Source organism: Podarcis bocagei, assembly GCF_964188305.1.
Source record: "Podarcis bocagei genome assembly, chromosome: 1".
In the NCBI taxonomy this organism is placed as follows: Eukaryota; Metazoa; Chordata; class Lepidosauria; order Squamata; family Lacertidae; genus Podarcis; species Podarcis bocagei.
The window spans coordinates 133131138-133147940 of record NC_138125.1 but is presented as its reverse complement, the minus strand read 5'-3'; the positions used below and the strand labels follow the sequence as shown (position 1 = coordinate 133147940).

The 16803-nt window shown below is 43.4% G+C and overlaps 1 protein-coding gene across 1 annotated transcript in view; it reads right to left on the bottom strand.

Moving 5' to 3' along the window:
* The window catches only part of PARD3B (par-3 family cell polarity regulator beta), a 622948-nt gene that overhangs the window by 293667 nt on the left and 312478 nt on the right, over nt 1-16803 (bottom strand). The window contains exon 17 of the mRNA XM_081200610.1: nt 506-712. Coding sequence (XP_081056736.1) covers nt 506-712 — 207 coding nt within the window. The remainder of the gene's footprint in view (nt 1-505; nt 713-16803) is intronic.

Here is a 16803-nt window from a genome sequence, read left to right as displayed (position 1 = left end):
TGACCTCCCTGTGGACCTTCGTCCCAGGAAAGGCGCCAGAAGGGGGTGTCCTGGCCTGCATCTTCACCAGACCACCGTCTTCACATACCAATAACATGATATGATGGCCTTTGCTGAGGAATTGCCCCCCTCCCCAATTCCACAGAGAGGCAGGAATGGCAAGGAACCATCCAGTACATTTCCGAGCACAATTCAAAGTGTTGGTGCTGACCTTTAAAGCCCTAAACGGCCTCGGTCCTATACACCTGAAGGAGCATATCCACCCCCATCGTTCAGCCCGGACACTGAGATCCAGCGCCGAGGGCCTTCTTCAGCCAGATGGGCAGGGTATAAATTATTATTATTATTATTATTATTATTATTATTATCATTATCATTATCATCATCATCATCATCATCATCATCATCATTATCATTATCATTATCATTATTATCCACCAGCATTGGGAGGAAACAGACACTGAAATGGAAACTTTCTGAAGCAGAAAATAGAAGTAAAGAATACCTTCTGCCATATCTTCAGGTCCATCATAAGATTTGTCAATAGCAGCTCGGAAACTCTCATTGCATCCTCTGCCACGAACCATGTGAGGCCTGGGCCTATAGAAAGGAAGCTCATTCTTTTTCACTTCAGCAACAGCAGTCTGAAGACTCTCTAGGGAGCTTGACTTCTTTAAACCCAGGGTGGGACCAATGTCCTTTCCAGAAGACGCTGAAGAAAAAGAGCGAGAAATATTTGACTACTTGGTACACTTTTTAAACCTTAGATTCTCCAGCTGCACAACTGGAAGTCACTTCTTGTTCTCTAAACTAACCAGGGCTTTTAAATCAAATACATTAGGTTTGTAAAAAAAACAAAACAAACCAAAAACGTATGTACAGTGGTGCCCCGCAAGACGAATGCCTCGCTAGACGGAAAACTCGCTAGACGAAAGAGTTTTCCGTTTTGGAGGTGCTTCGCAAAACGAATTTCCTATGGGCTTGCTTCGCAAGACGACAATGTCTTGCGAGTTCCTGCTGGGTTTTTTTCCTCCCCCCCTTTTTCTAAGCCGCTAAGCCGCTTATCAGCTGATCCGATCAGCAGATAAGCCGCTAAAAGCCGCTAAAAGCCGCTAATAGCGCTAATAGCGCTAATCCGTCAATGGGCTTGCTTCGCAAGACGAAAAAACCACTAGACGAAGAGAATCACAGAACGGATTCTTTTCGTCTTGCGAGGCACCACAGTAACTCAAACACAGTACTAGTATTCTGAGCCCTCCAGAGAATCAATCCAAAGGAGTAGGGGATAAAAGGAGCTATTTTGCTAAGATGAATGAATACGGATTTTGCAAAGGAAGTCACTCTCCTGTTATAATCACTGAAATCCTACCTCCATCAACCCATTACACTGAGATTTGTTAGCAAATCCCCTTTTACTGCTCAGCCTTTCCCTTTAAGAAAAAGTTTCCATTAATTCCTTTCTGTTAGATAAATTACGCCCTCCATTTTCAGCACAGAGGCACTTCAGTCATCAAGCAACTTGGCATTCCCATATGCAGAAGCCTCAGTGTTGGCTTGTTTGAGCCACTGAGGGAACTGCCGTGTCTCTCAAGACTAGAGCCCCCCGGAAGAGTGTGTGTGTGAGAGAAGATTAAATAGACTGGATGGAATCACAGCACAAGTTGCCAGATGAAAAGACCTATGTAAGAGAAGCTACGGAGCAGGTCTGCACAACATTAACTCAGGGAAGGTAACAGTATATGAGCAAAGTGATGGGGAATTCTCAAAAGGTCCCTTTAAAGCAGTTTATTATTGAGCCCCATCATGGTTTAAGTCCAATGGCTCTTTGCCAAGGTGGGTCAAGTTCCTTAAGCCAGCTGAAGCTGACAGTGAAAGCAGGGGTGGGGAGCTGATAGCCCACAAAGCCCTGCCAGCCGTGCCCCAATTTGTGGTGGTAGTGGACCCCCAAAAGAAGCACACAGAGGCAATTTTCATTCCCACAGCATCCATTTTCATGCTTAGGAGTTTAACCTCTCTACCCAGCCCAGGACTCAGTGGCATGGGATGTGGGGCACAGGGGCAGTTTCCCCTGCTGCAAAATTGTTAGGGGTGCAAAATTTCAACACTCAATGCTGCCTCAGTACAGCTGCATGCTTCCACCACTGGGCTCCGATGATAACGGCTTCTCCATGCAAACCAGGAAGTGACCTCTCCAGACAACGGAACAACTTTTCTTATCTCTGCGGCTGCAATCACCTGGGTGACGCGGACACTGTTAGGCAGTTGAATGCACATGAGTACTCAGTCCATAGCTGTCAACTTACAGATTTGAAAATAAGGGACGAGAAGCCTCAAAAATAAGGGATCAGCAGCCAAAATAAGGGATTTTCTGAACACAGGTATGTCCAGCTTCTGAGCCAAAGGCAGAAAGCCCAGCCAGCAGCCAAACAAAGCCTCAAGCAGTGGTTCCCACAGCGCAGCAACCTAGCAAAGGGGATGCAGCAAGGAAAACCACCGTCACCTCTCCGCTGGGAAGCGCTGAGTAAAGACGAGTCCCCAGGCAACACAGCCGATTTGATCGGCACAAGGCATGCAAGCTCCACCCCCCAGTCATTCTTAGACTCCTTATTGGGTGAGCAACGCAGCCAAGCAACACAGTTGGAGCCTCCCTCCTCCCTGGCAGGGAGGGAGAGGAGCTGCTTTCTTTGAAACCCAGGAAATTTAAGGGACATCATCAATAAGGGACAGCAGCGAAACACTGCGCTGGGATAAGGGACTTTCCCGCCAAATAAAGGACAGTTGACAGCTATGACTCAGTCCGTTTCCCACCCTCTGTGTGGCCCCGGGCACTGACAACCCACACTACGCCACTGCCAACGCTACAATGGGAACAAAAACCACCCTCTAACCTTCAGATCAAGACTTGAAACAAATGTTCTTTTGTCTGTACCTCTGTACTGGCTGCTAACAAAAAAAAAGAATTATGGGAATGTATAATTATTTCTCAAGAGTAATGTTTTCTTTTTAGCATATGGATGGAAATTAGCAAACCTGTGAATCCTAGCAAAGTTTTTAATAACTCAGCTCTAAGCTATGCCTGCCAAACATGGCGCTACGCTATCAAATTATCAGCATGGTCTCCATGAATTAAACATAAATATTTCTAGCAAGATACTGATTAATACGCATTTCATCGCACTTCATGAGACAGCATTTTTTTAAAAAAATAAATTAATAAAGAGGAGCAGTAGGCATTCTTTCCTCCCTGCCAGGCCCTTCCTTTTCTACAAGAGCTGCACAGTCCACAGTGGAACTACAGCAGGAACACGTTTTGTAGGAATTTCTTGCTTCTGTACTGGTTGTTCATGAGTGGTGATTTGCCGAGAACACTTTCACACAAAGTGGATTACTTTGATTGCTCATCCAGACAACTTCATAATTACTGTCATATTCTCAGGCCACAGAAATTCCTACTATTTTCTGAAGAATAGGAACGAAGAGTAGCAAAACTTGCATAGCTACCTTTAGAACTACTGTTGCCTTTAGAACTAGTGTTCCACCCTTCTTCAAGGGCAGAGATTTGACCTGGGCAGGTGAACAAAACACAGCTTAATACACACTTACTATAACCACTTGTAGTGGTCAGTATTTTATTTTAGCACAATATTTTTAAATTAACCTTTGAATTAGTGCTAAACCACTTTTAAGCTGCACTTTATATATGTGTGTGTGTGTGTGTGTGTCCAGTTAGCAAATGAAATGAAAGTGGTGAAATGCAAAGAAGAAGAAGAAGAAGAAGAAGAAGAAGAAGAAGAAGAAGAAAAAATGGCTGGGGGGAAAGTCCTCTACCCCACTCTGTCATTTAAAACATACAAATAATTTGTGTTATAGTGTTACAGTGGTACCTCGGGTTACATACGCTTCAGGTTACATACGCTTCAGGTTATAGACTCCGCTAACCCAGAAATATTACCTCGGGTTAAGAACTTTGCTTCAGGATGAGAACAGATATCGTACTCTGGCGGCGTGGCGGCAGCAGGAGGCCCCATTAGCTAAAGTGGTGCTTCAGGTTAAGAACAGTTTCAGGTTAAGTACGGAGCTCTGGAATGAATTAAGTACTTAACCCAAGGTACCACTGTATACAAGGGACACAGGTGGCGCTGTGGGTAAAACCTCAGTGCCTAGGACTTGCCGATCGTATGGTCGGTGGTTCGAATCCCCGCGGCGGGGTGAGCTCCCGTCTTTCGGTCCCAGCTCCTGCCCACCCAGCAGTTCGAAAGCACCCCTAAGTGCAAGTAGATAAATAGGTACCGCTTTATAGCGGGAAGGTAAACGGCGTTTCCGTGTGCTGTGCTGGTGCTGGCTCGCCAGAGCAGCTTCGTCACGCTGGCCACGTGACCCGGAAGTGTCTCCGGACAGCGCTGGCCCCCGGCCTCTTAAGTGAGATGGGCGCACAACCCTAGAGTCGGACACGACTGGCCCATACGGGCAGGGGTACCTTCACCTTTACCTTACCACTGTATATATGAAACATATGATAATGATACAAATGGTGATTAATAAAATGGCAGGATCCACAAGAGGTACAGAGTTTAGCTTCAAATGGCTGTTTGTGTGAATCAAACCTGTATCAAGCAATACTGGGGAGGAAATGTAGATTATCTAAAATAAAAGTGATTAACTGAACCAGGAAAGGGGAGGGATGGGTATGCATTGCCACCAGATGATGAAAGATCAGCAACACACAAAGCAATTTAGCATTGCTGTTCTCTGGGGAATATGACATCTAGTGTACAATGGTGTACAAGAGAGGGAGGGAGGGAGGGAGGGAGGGAGGGAGGAAGAGAGGAACCAGTTTAAAGGGGGACCTGGTTGCTAGGTCACAAAGTGCAAGCTTCCTTTGTTCATTAATTGCCATTGTGGAGACTACCATTATTGCCAAATTAGCAACTGCTGAAATGGATTTTGAGCACTGCCTTGCTTGCAACATAAAGGTGCTTTAAAATTATTCAAGGCATAAGCATCAGTGAGAAGTAGAGCAGGGCACATTTGAGGCTTGGAAGGAACAGCAGAAAAGAGGGGCATAATCACCAAAGAAGAAACAGATAAAGTAAAAGCTTTTCTGATAAGCAGAGGAAAAATCCAGGCTGCTTTTCAGCGAGAAAACAGCTTTGATTGCTAGCTTTCGACAGGAAAATCACTGCACAGCTCAAAATATAAGATTCTCTCGCAGGCTTAATCTGAGCTGGGACTGAGCCTCAAGATCTGCTTTCAGTGTTCATGCTCATCCTTGAGAGAGATTTTTTGAGATATATAAGGATAATAAGGAGAGTGTCTCTGAGCATGTGCAATGTCTTTTTCCAGAATGTAACATTATTATTATTTGGACAAAAGTAAACTAGCGTGATTGATAAGACGATAATGAAATACCACTGAAAACACTACTCATGTACACAATGTCTGTGGCCGTGTGTGCTTAAGATGATGAGACCTCATGAGAAATAGAGGAAGGAGAAATGAATAATTACTATTATCTTGGGATGATGAGACTTGTAGTCCAGAAACAGCTGGAGACCCCAATTTGGGGAATGCTGATGTAGAACATTGGCATCAGGGAGAAGACTAAGCTGCAGAGCTCCAGTTTTACAATTTTAGGCTTAATGATCTTATCTGTAGACCCCAGTGTTTATTGTTTCACATACTTCTTCAAACTGGAAAGCCAGCTCCGCTCCTGTCCATTGTGCTGACAAGGAGCTCTCAACTTCTTCACCAGAGTCCTGCCTGGACCACATCACTGCTAAGCTACACAAGCTACTTTTTCTGCATGGAAGTTTTTATTTCACCTTATTCTTTGTACGGAGGGGCATTCAGTGACGTGAGCTCCCACCTGCAGCCTTAAGCAGTGCACCCCAGATTATCACCTGATCTGGTCTGCTTTGAAAAACCATGCCTCAGAGTCCACAGGGGCTGGTGGCAAGAAGAGAATTAAGATCCACCTCTATGTTCCAGAAACCTTCTCGGATCCACCCCAAGCTATCTCATCAGAAGCAACCTGAGATGTGTTCAGAGTTGGGTATTTAAGCAAAGACATGCTGGTTCGTTGTATACGTCTAGGAGGACCCAGTTGAGACCATGTTTTTACTACCAGCTTAAAGATGCTGATAAATGTTTTAAAAGCACATCATGCTATTCCTAACTCCAAGTAGAGTATCACTTTTGGGCTGTATGGTCTCACCTCCCAGTAGTGATGCATGGAAGTGAGAGCTGGACCATAAAGAAGGCTGATCGCCAAAGAATTGATGCTTTTAAATTATGGTGCTGGAGGAGACTTTTGAGAGGCCCATGGACTGCAAGAAGATCAAACCGATCCATTCTGAAGGAAATCAGCCCTGAGTGCTCACTGGAAGGACAGATCCTGAAGCTGAGGCTCCAACACTTTGGCCACCTCATGAGAAGAGACGGCTCCCTGGAAAAGACCCTGAAGTTGGGAAGGATTGAGGGCACAAGGAGAAGGGGATGACAGAGGACGAGATGGTGGGACAGTGTTCTCGAAGCTACCAACATGAGTTTAACCAAACTGTGGGAGGCAGTTGAAGACAGGAGTGCCTGGCGTGCTCTGGTCCATGGGGTCATGAAGAGTCGGACATGACTAAACAACAACAACATGGTCTCATCTGAAGGCACATGTAGCTCCCACCTTGGTGAAGCTAAGCAGGCCTGAGGCTTGTCTGAGGCTGGGTGGGTGGACAGCTGGGACTCACATGTATGCTGGCTTGAGTTCCAAGGCGGAAGAACAGTGGGATATACATTTAGGAAAATAAATAATGCAACCATTACAGTACGTGAAGCAAGGGGAAGCCTACTCAGATTGTCTTTGCGCATGATTGGATCTTTCCCTGACCAATCTGGTTGGTGGTGTTTATTGCAAACGCTTTGGCACTACGGAATGGGTTAAATTAAGACGAATGGAGAGCAATTGTGAAATATCTTCTACATCTATCAAGTCAAGTTTGGACTTGTGAAGGCAGAACAAAGACATGTGGCGTTAAAATATGGCATATAGATGGTTGCCATGTGTTCGCAGTGACACTTGGGAGACATTTTATATTCCTATAAAATAAATGTAATTTTTGCCTTTGAAAATGCAACTCAAGGATAATTATTTATTTATTGAATTTATCATTCTCGGTGCGCTAATATGGGCAGGTGGCTGTGATCAGGTATCCCTGGTTTATCAATTCTGCCTGACACATCCTTGGATTTCACAGCTAGCTCAGACAGGTTACAAATAGGACGGAGCAACTCAATGTAATTGCTGCAAAAATGTAGAAGGACCACTTGATTGACACAGCCACAAAACACTCCACATGTTGTCCAGCCACCACATCCTATATGTTGAATCTAGAGATACAAAACCCACAAACTGAATACGCCTCATTCTCACGAATACCGGCAAAGATTTGTGAACTTGAAAAACACCCTGGGGTGGTGTTAAATGCTCTTCCTAGTAAGAGTAGGCCCATGGAACTCAATAGACATGATTAACCGAGATTCATTAATTTCTCTGGGTCTATTCTGAGTAGCACTTAGCTGAATATAACCCCATGTACGTGCTTGTTATTACTATTGATATTTGAAGCTTAAAGTAATTTTGGTTTGATGTCAGAAAACCCCACGTTTCCAGCATATTTTCATTAGTTTAGAAGTGTTCGGTTCTGCCTAAAAGTGTGGAATTAATTTTAGCAATTAGGATCTGCTTCCTGTTTTTAACGTTTCAGAGCACCCTTCCTTCATACATTTTCAAAGGAGAGGAAAGATCACAGTTACGGGTAAACTCAGTCAGGCACTTCATTAGATCATTTAAGCTCCTGTTAATGCACCTAAAATAAGAGAACAAGTTGAAGTCCTGAGTTCAGTTTATGGCCTAACAGCATTTTATAGGGATCCTGTCAAAATACGGAGTGAAGTGGCAAAGATTAACTATACGTTCTAAGCACTTGAAATGGAACTGAAATTCCCCCTGTCACTTCCTTCAGTTCTGCCATTTAAAAATAACTATCCTCATTTATTTTATTTTATTTTTAAATCTCACTGAGGATTCTCTTTGGTAGATTAATAGTTGAACATTTAGTTGCCCTTTTCCTCAGGCTATATAATCATTTAAACTGACTTTTTGTTGTTGTTAGCAACACAGGAAATTTCCTAAATGAAACCTTCAAATGTGAAGCTATTTTGGAATAGAAATTAAAATACTGAGGCCCTGAACATCACTTAAATGTGTTGACCGGTTATTACTTGTGTAAACAAATCAAAAGGAAAAAATTCAAAGGAAAAGGAAATCTGCGTAATACCCTGAAACAACCATTCTATATTACTGTGTATGTATATAGCTGCTATATATTTTGAAAAATGGTTTGTCCATTTGTTTTCTATGCCTCTGAATGCCTCAAGATATTGTTGCCAAACTTGGCATGAGGGTTCCTGAGGTAGAAGCGGCAGAATCTGTTGTCGTTTAGACACCAGGAGCCTTTTTTAATCAAGCTGGTGGAGAAAAATATAACTTAACTGTGGCTTTGCCCATTTTTTGGCGTAGGTTCAGGGGCCTCTGAAGTTGTCATCACCAAACTCAGCATGAGAGCTTGTGATGTGTGTGTGTGGTGGACTTTGTCAACATTTGGATGTCAGGTGCCATCTTGAATCAAGATGGCAGACCAAAATGTGACTTAGAGGTGATGTCACCTGGGTTCAAAATCACAAATGACACTTTGTTGTTGTTGTTTAGTCGTTTAGTCGTGTCCGACTCTTCGTGACCCCCTGGACCAGAGCATGCCAGGCGCTCCTGTCTTCCACTGCCTCCCGCAGTTTGGTCAAACTCATGCTGGTAGCTTTGAGAACACTGTCCAACCATCTTGTCTGTCGTCCCCTTCTCCTTGTGCCCCATCTTTCCCAACATCAGGGTCTTTTCCAGGAAGTCTTCTCTTCTCACGATGTGGCCAAAGTACTGGAGTCTCAGCTTCAGGATCTGTCCTTCCAGTGAGCACTCAGGGCTGATTTCCTTCAGAATGGATAGGTTTGGTCTTCTTGCAGTCCATGGGACTCTCAAGAGTCTCCTCCAGCACCATAATTCAAAAGCATCAATTCTTCGGCGATCAGCCTTCTTTATGGTCCAGCTCTCACTTCCATACATCACTACTGGGAAAACCATGGCTTTAACTATACGGACCTTTGTTGGTAAGGTGATGTCTCTGCTTATCCAGGTGTGTACACTTGTGAAGAGATCCAGGTCATGGATCTCTTCACAAGTGTACACATCCTTTACATATGATGCTACTCCTCTCCCTTCCTGGAAGATGAACATAGCATAGATGTCACAGGTCACTGTAGTGGCTCCCTCGCCTTCAATGTCTCTCAGTCCTACATACAACTCCCTCTCAAAATGCCCTTCGAAATGCCTCTGTTTACAAGTTCTTGTCATAAGCTCCTGGTTACCAGCTCCCAGAAACCGCAATCAGTTGAATTGCTGTTGGCTGCTAACTGCTCCCCCAACCCACTTCCTTGTTTATTTACATATCTGTACTACCTGAGTGTATGATGGAGGGCTTCGCAGCATTATCACCCCAAGAGGGTATTGCTGCTCCCATAGCCACAGCCTTGGATTCCAGCAGAAATCAGGCAGAGCTCTGTCGCCCAACCGCCCAGCCTACAGGAGGCGGGCCAGAATATCAGAAGGGCAGATAATGCTACCTGAAACGTAAGGCCAGAGAGAAGCTGAAGTGGTGGGGTTAATGACTGAGAAACTAAACAGAGCCAGAAAATTAGCAAGTGCTTCAAGTACTGACATTTTAATTTATCTTATATGGTAATTTCTTTGTGTACTCCAGCAAGGAAAAGGTGCTTCTGGGAGTCCATTCAGAGGAACAAAATTTGTATAAGACAGGTTATTCAACTATCTAAATGTTAAAGGGATATAATGAGATTACAGCCATTTCAGAAGACAGAGAAAAAGTTGGATTAATACATTGGTTTAATTTTTTTAAAAAAGTAGTGTGTTTGCCAAACTAAACATGATCAGAGCACCTACGCATTTAGTTAGGCACATGTCTGCGTCCTTCATATATAAAACAGCTTTGTACTCAGAGGTAGTCTATTTTCTTTTTTTTCCTTGCATGTAGAGGACCCCACAGTCACCCTCAAATAAAGACACAATTCACGCAGAATTTTTGTTTAAGGTTTTCGGCATAAAATTTGGCCACAACCTTATTGAGTACAGCATGTGAGTGGTTGCTTAGGCATTGGTTCGCGACTATCTGATCCCGCCTAGAGGTAGGAACGGAACTCACGTACGCAAGCCTGCAAAAGTCAGTAAGGGAAAACATTTTTGGGGAGAGCGTAGAGCTGGGTGCCAGGCTCTCACCTCTCCCCAAATGCTCCCAGGGGCTCTTGCGTGGCCCAAGTCCCTTGACAGGGGTTTGGACAAGAGCATGGCGAGCCCCTGGATTCCTTTAACGGAATTCCCTTGCAGCAGCAGCATTGGAGGGGCAGGCACAGCCAATCCATGCCCCTCCACCAACCAAATTTGAACCAATGCCTAAGAGCAACTTTACAAGTTGTGACGATTTGCTACGCAGTAGGCAAAAACCAAATGGCACCAGCGAATCAGCCAAATGGCAAAATTCCTACCAGGCCCCTGCCCCGAAAGCAGACGACCCCATGACAGGCATAGCAAGGTCAATGCAAACAACCCTAAATATAGGGAGGGTGGGCGGGTGATCCAATGCGCACAGCGATAAGAGGAAGCTCAACACTGTGCGCAGGGAATAAATAGCCCCTCAACAGTCACTCATAAAATTGCTACACCAAATTCTCCCCAACGACTGAGGGGTACCCAATTAGATTTGTGGCCATCTATACTAACCCACCCAGCAACAGAGGGATGTCTTGGTTGCCCCCACCGCAACACGTGCTCTCCATGATGGAGAACACACTTTCTCAAAACAGCATGAAGCTGAAGGGAACTAGACTAAACTTGAAACCCATTTTGTGATTTCTGGCCCAGTTCTCCAATCTATTAAAGGTCATCTTGAATCCCAATTCTATGGCATTAGCTACTCCTGCCAGTTTGGTGTCATTTGCAGATTTGATGAGTATCCCCTCAATTCCTTCACCCAAGTTGTTATGCTCTCCCCAGTCATGGGAAGAAACCAGTGGAATACTCACACTTTGATGCAATATTAGCTATATATTAGAAATGAACATAATGTTTTATAAAATCTTTTCAAGACTGTGCCTCCTCCTCTTCTATTCCACCCTGTCAATTACTCATATACATTTTCAGGCACGATCTCTACAGAGATACTAAAAGTTATCTTCAACGGAGGGGATTTCAATATTCAGCATACTGTTTAATTTGCGCTCTTCAGCTGAATAGCTATCAGAGGCACTCCTAATGTTGTGGCCTTTTCAACACTGGCTCATTTAGAAAACATGGAGAGAATTATGAGGGGCTTGATAAAAGCAAAGAAATATGCTAAACCTCTTATGCTCAGAAATTAGCGATAACGATTATCTTTTAGTTAGTCCTTTGCCGTAAGCAAAGGGTTCTAAATTGGAAACAGAAATAAAAGGTGTCTGGGTAATCTTATGCCTGCGATAAAATAAATAAATCACAAGAATCAAAATGGTGAACTTGATAAGTTCTTTGATTAAAACCTCTCATTACAGATCTGAGATTTACTAATATTTAAATTGTTTCTACCACCTGCCTACATATAATGGCTACATTTCAGTGTCTGTCACCATCCTAATTTCATTCATTTCTTGTGACCGTGAAAGGGCAGGAAAACTCCTCTCTACTCAGAACCCAGAGGAGAAAATGTACTGATGGCAGCCATGTTCTCCCACTAATTATTGGTAGATGATGATGATGATACTTTTTATAGTACTTGAAATATCTCAACAATTATAATTGTCTGCAACCAAACAATTGCTAATGACATCCAAACTACAACTGTGTTAAAAGTGCATGAAAATAACTACATTCAGACTAAAGCCAGGGTAAAATGTGTTCGCATTCTTCAGCTTTCTGCTAAATATGCACACAAGTTAGCCTCCACCACACGTTATTTTTTTAAAAAAATGCTTTTTAGATATTTTAGCTTATGTAATCGTGAAAGCTTGAAGAGCGTTCTCACACCATTTCTCAATGCTTGTATACATGCCACAAAACTGAAAATATCGAGGATCCATTCTGGGCATTTGAGTATGTTATTCTGGAATACTAGCTGAATGTTGACATTGTGTGGCAACATGCCAAAAAATTCAAGCCAAGCCCCCAAACCCAGCAACTATTCCACCATAAATGTTAAGTGCGGAAAGGCCCTTAATGATATTTCTGATAGCAGCAATTCTTGCCCAAGCTTCCCTGTGAAGTCTTTTTGTAGAAGCACTGTATGTAACTCTGAGGTCTCAAACAGGGGACTGAACAGTTTCAGCAATTGGCTTATGAATGCCGCCATTTTTAAGGCTGGATTAACAACAAAGACAACTTGCTAACCTGCATCGAATGGATAATCACAGCTGTTACAATGCTACAGGTGACGACTGTTTTAACGCACGTCCAAAAGACACTGTGCCAAACCTGGAAGCGACCAAAAATATCACTAAACATGGCACTCCAAAGGGCAGAATTGGCATGGAGTAGACTAGGGCGTGTTTATACGTGCTCTGCCAACCCATGCATGGGCTGGGAATGCCCCCTCCCTCCATGACATGGTTGCTGACTGCATTTAGAAACTAGGAAACAGGACTAGAGCCACATGATGGCTGCTTTGATAGTAAAATACAACAAGGCCAACTTCCTACATTTTAGACTGGCCAAGGGAATACCTGTTACATAAAGCAAGTCAAACCTTTCTCTACTACTGAACTATGCCAATGACGCTCAAAACTCAGATTAAATCTTACAGACTTTAGATACTTTTGAATAATATTTTGACTGACTTGGGGGCTTCTACCTAGGCTTGCACGCAACTTGTGAGACTACCAATTTAAGCAAGAATTAACTTTTTAGGTACAGTACTGGAACAACCATTTAAACATTATTTCCAATTTCAGTATTCCTGTTTTTTGTTTTGTTTTATTGAGCTATTTGCTGGGCTATGGAAATCTGCTCTCCCTAAATCCATTATTTAACACACAACTGATTAAGTTCAAATGTGCTCTGCCAATTTTCACAGAAAATTGGACTTAAACATTTATTTCAAACCACACATGAATGGCTGTGGGAGAAAGACTGCCTGGGGCTCTATCTGGAGGAATTATTAAAAAATATTATCACAACGTGGAAAATTAATGTAAAGGGGAATGGGGAAGAGATGAGGTTACATGAGGATTCAATTTTCATGTCTGAAGCTGCACTTAAAACAAAACAAGACACCCAACACAATTCTGCCACTCAGTCAGAACTGTTAAGGCTAGAAGCATAAGGCAGAACTAGCCAAATCAAATTAGGGGGGAATCTTTTGTACACCTGCCGACTCTCAGTGCTATTGAGATGTGCGCAGTCCAATTGCACACTTGAGATGTTTACGAGCTCACTTTATTAGACTTCTTCCTGCAGCTGCCCAACATTTACTCTAATTTAAGAAGCTCTAAATATTGTTGCCGTGGGCGACACAAGAACATAGAACGAGGCAAGACTCCACTAATAAAAAGGCTTTCACAGCATTTCAGCCCTTGCTCACAAGTAAAGTTAAAATTTACGGCTTTCAAAATACTGGATCTGGGAGAGGTCAGGTTATATAGCTTCCAGTAATAAAAGAAATCAATATGGCAGCGCATCTGAGGAAGCCGGCAAACTAAATAAACACTTCATCCGAATCCACTTGGACCTGAATTAAGAGAACATAAAGTACCTGTGTTTATTTTCCTTGCTCTTTATCATTCGGATAGTTTGCATAGCCTGAGTTCCCACAGTCTGTCACCAGGTGAGACACTAATATTTGCCAGCCAAGGGACAATTAAACTAGATGTCAGAGCCGAGTCTTTAACGTTGTCAAGAGATTTACCTGTACATGAGTATGTTACAAATACACCCAAGACTCAGTAGAGTTCATTAAAATAACTTAATACACTGATTCTTAATGCCTGATTCATAAAGAACGGTTGTTGGGAGCCATCAAAACACTTCCCTTAGTTCAGTCTCATAACTTGAAATCGTGTGGTAGGTCAGATCTTCTGGAGTCATCCTAATCACATCAACTGCTACACTATTTTCACCCATCTAAAACTGAGAATAAGGGTTACTAAGTAAGACCAGGGCCGGATTTAGGTTTGATGAGGCCTTAAGCTACTGAAGGTAATGGGGCCCTATATATGTCCAGCTGTCCTTTGTCAACAACAAATTGTTGCTGTTTTTTGTGTTGAATATATGCTATATGGTAATTTATGGACCTAATAGGTATCTAAAGCCATTTGCACATGCTGCCATGCAACCAGTCCATGCAGAATGTAGGCAGAATATATAAAGGTAAAGGTAAAGGTACCCCTGACCATTAGGTCCAGTTGCAGATGACTCTGGGGTTGCGGCGCTCATCTCACCCTATAGGCCGAGAGAGCCGGCATTTGTCCACAGACAGCTTTCAGGTCATGTGGCCAGCATAACTAAGCTGCTTCTGGCAAACCAGAGCAGCACACGGAAACGCCATTTACCTTCCCGCCAGAGCAGGACCTATTTATCTACTTGCACTTGACATGCTTTCGAACTGCTAGGGGGGCAGGAGCTGGGACCGAGCAACGGGAGCTCACCCCGTCGAGGGGATTCAAACTGCCGACCTTCCGATCGGCAAGCCCTAGCCTCTGTGGTTTAGACCACAGCACCACCCGCGTCCCTTCTGCTATATATAGAAATGAGCAAACCAGTGATATTTTAGGGAGCAGGCTAGCAGGCGGGGCCCATTACTTACACCATAGGAGCCTACACAACACAAAACACTGTTGCTGTATGTAGGTTTTATTTTATTTTATTTGTTCTTTATCTTATATTTTGGAAATGTACATCCAGGTTTTTTCTTTTAAATTTTTTGGGGTCCCCAAAAGAGTGGGGCCCTAAGCTATAGCTTGTTTAGCTTATACGTCAATCAGGCACTGCGTATGACCAGCCCTTCCACACACAAAGATGACACGGCAAGCAGATTTTGAGGAAGAAGGCAAAAGAAGGTCTGACTTCTCTTTGCTAATGAGGTTCATCTCTCATCAGATTTATACAGAGACAAAACCAAGTACCCAGGATCCAAACTAAGTTAAGCAAACCAAGAAGTTTTCAGCGATGTTAAGAACACTCAACGCCAGCCGCAAACACTTTTACTGAAAATGATCAGACAGCAGATAATAGTCAAGAAGGAAGCATGTGTTGATATTTGTACACTGCCTACTAAAGAATTCAATTTAGCAGCTTCCCATCCAGAGAACCAAGGGGCGATGGCTGTTTTAGGTCCACATTTTTGTAATGATGCTGTGTAAGCAAAGAATTTAGTATTTGGCACAGTTTCCAGCATCTTCAGAACCTGTGCTTGCTTTCTCGAAAAATAATCGTTTTTAAACCCCTTGGGGCCGTTGGTCCAATGACAACAGAAAAATATATATGGTGATATTGGGAGGCACATAGGCAGTAGCTCCAGAAAAACTGGAAATCAGAGCTGGAAGAAGTTCCAGCAGCAGTCTGTGGAGCTTTATAGTGACCTGCAGAAAATCTATAATCCTACCAGGCAGCTGAAAAATCAACTCTAGTGTGTTAATGATTATATATGAATCTACAGGAGTCTTTTGCATCAACAAGAAACTCAACTACGTCTAGTTCTTGGGTGGGCGGGCTGGAATAGAGGGGGGAGGAATAGTTTCCCTTATAATTTACTATGGAATTGCTTCATTACTGTATTTTTATATATATAGAAGGAAAGCACAGGTGTTTATAGGAACAGAGAAGCTGCCTTATAACAAGTCAGAACTCTGGCCCATTTAGCTTAGTACTGTCTGATCTGATTGTCAGTAGCTCTTCAGCGTTTGGGGCGGGAGCTATCCCCAGTCTTCCCTGGGAACCCCATGGGCTGAACCTCCTGTACACAAGATAAGATGCTCTATCACAGAGCCATGTCCTTCCCTTCCCAACACTTCAGTTTGGAAAGCAAGCTAGCTTTGTCAACTTATACAGTGGTACCTTGGTTGACGAACTTAATCCGTTCCAGAAGTCTGTTCTTAAACCAAGGCGTGCTTTCCCATAGCAGCAAGGGACTCAATTTACAAATGGAACACACTCAACAGGAAGCGAAACAAGTTCTTATTCCAAGGCAAAGTTCACAGACCAAAACACCTACTTCCGGGTTTGCAGCGTTCTTAATCCAAGTTGTTCATAAAGTAAGCTGTTCTTAAACCAAGGTACCACTGTACAGTGGTGCCTCGCAAGACGAAAAGAATCCGTTCTGCGATTCTCTTCGCCTAGCGAAGCAAGCCCATTGAAGGATTAGCGCTATTAGCGCTTTTAGCGGCTTTTAGCGGCTTATCTGCTGATCGGATCAGCTGATAAGCGGCTTAGCGGCTTAGAAAAAGGGGGGAGGGAAAAAAATCAGCAGGAACTCGCAAGACAATGTCGTCTTACGAAGCAAGCCCATAGGAAATTCGTTTTGCGAAGCACCTCCAAAACGGAAAACTCTTTCGTCTAGCGAGTTTTCCGTCTTGCGAGGCATTCGTCTTGCGGGGCACCACTGTATTAGAATCATCCAGAACTGCACATATGAACCTCTCTGTAGAATTAAACCATAAGCAAATTCC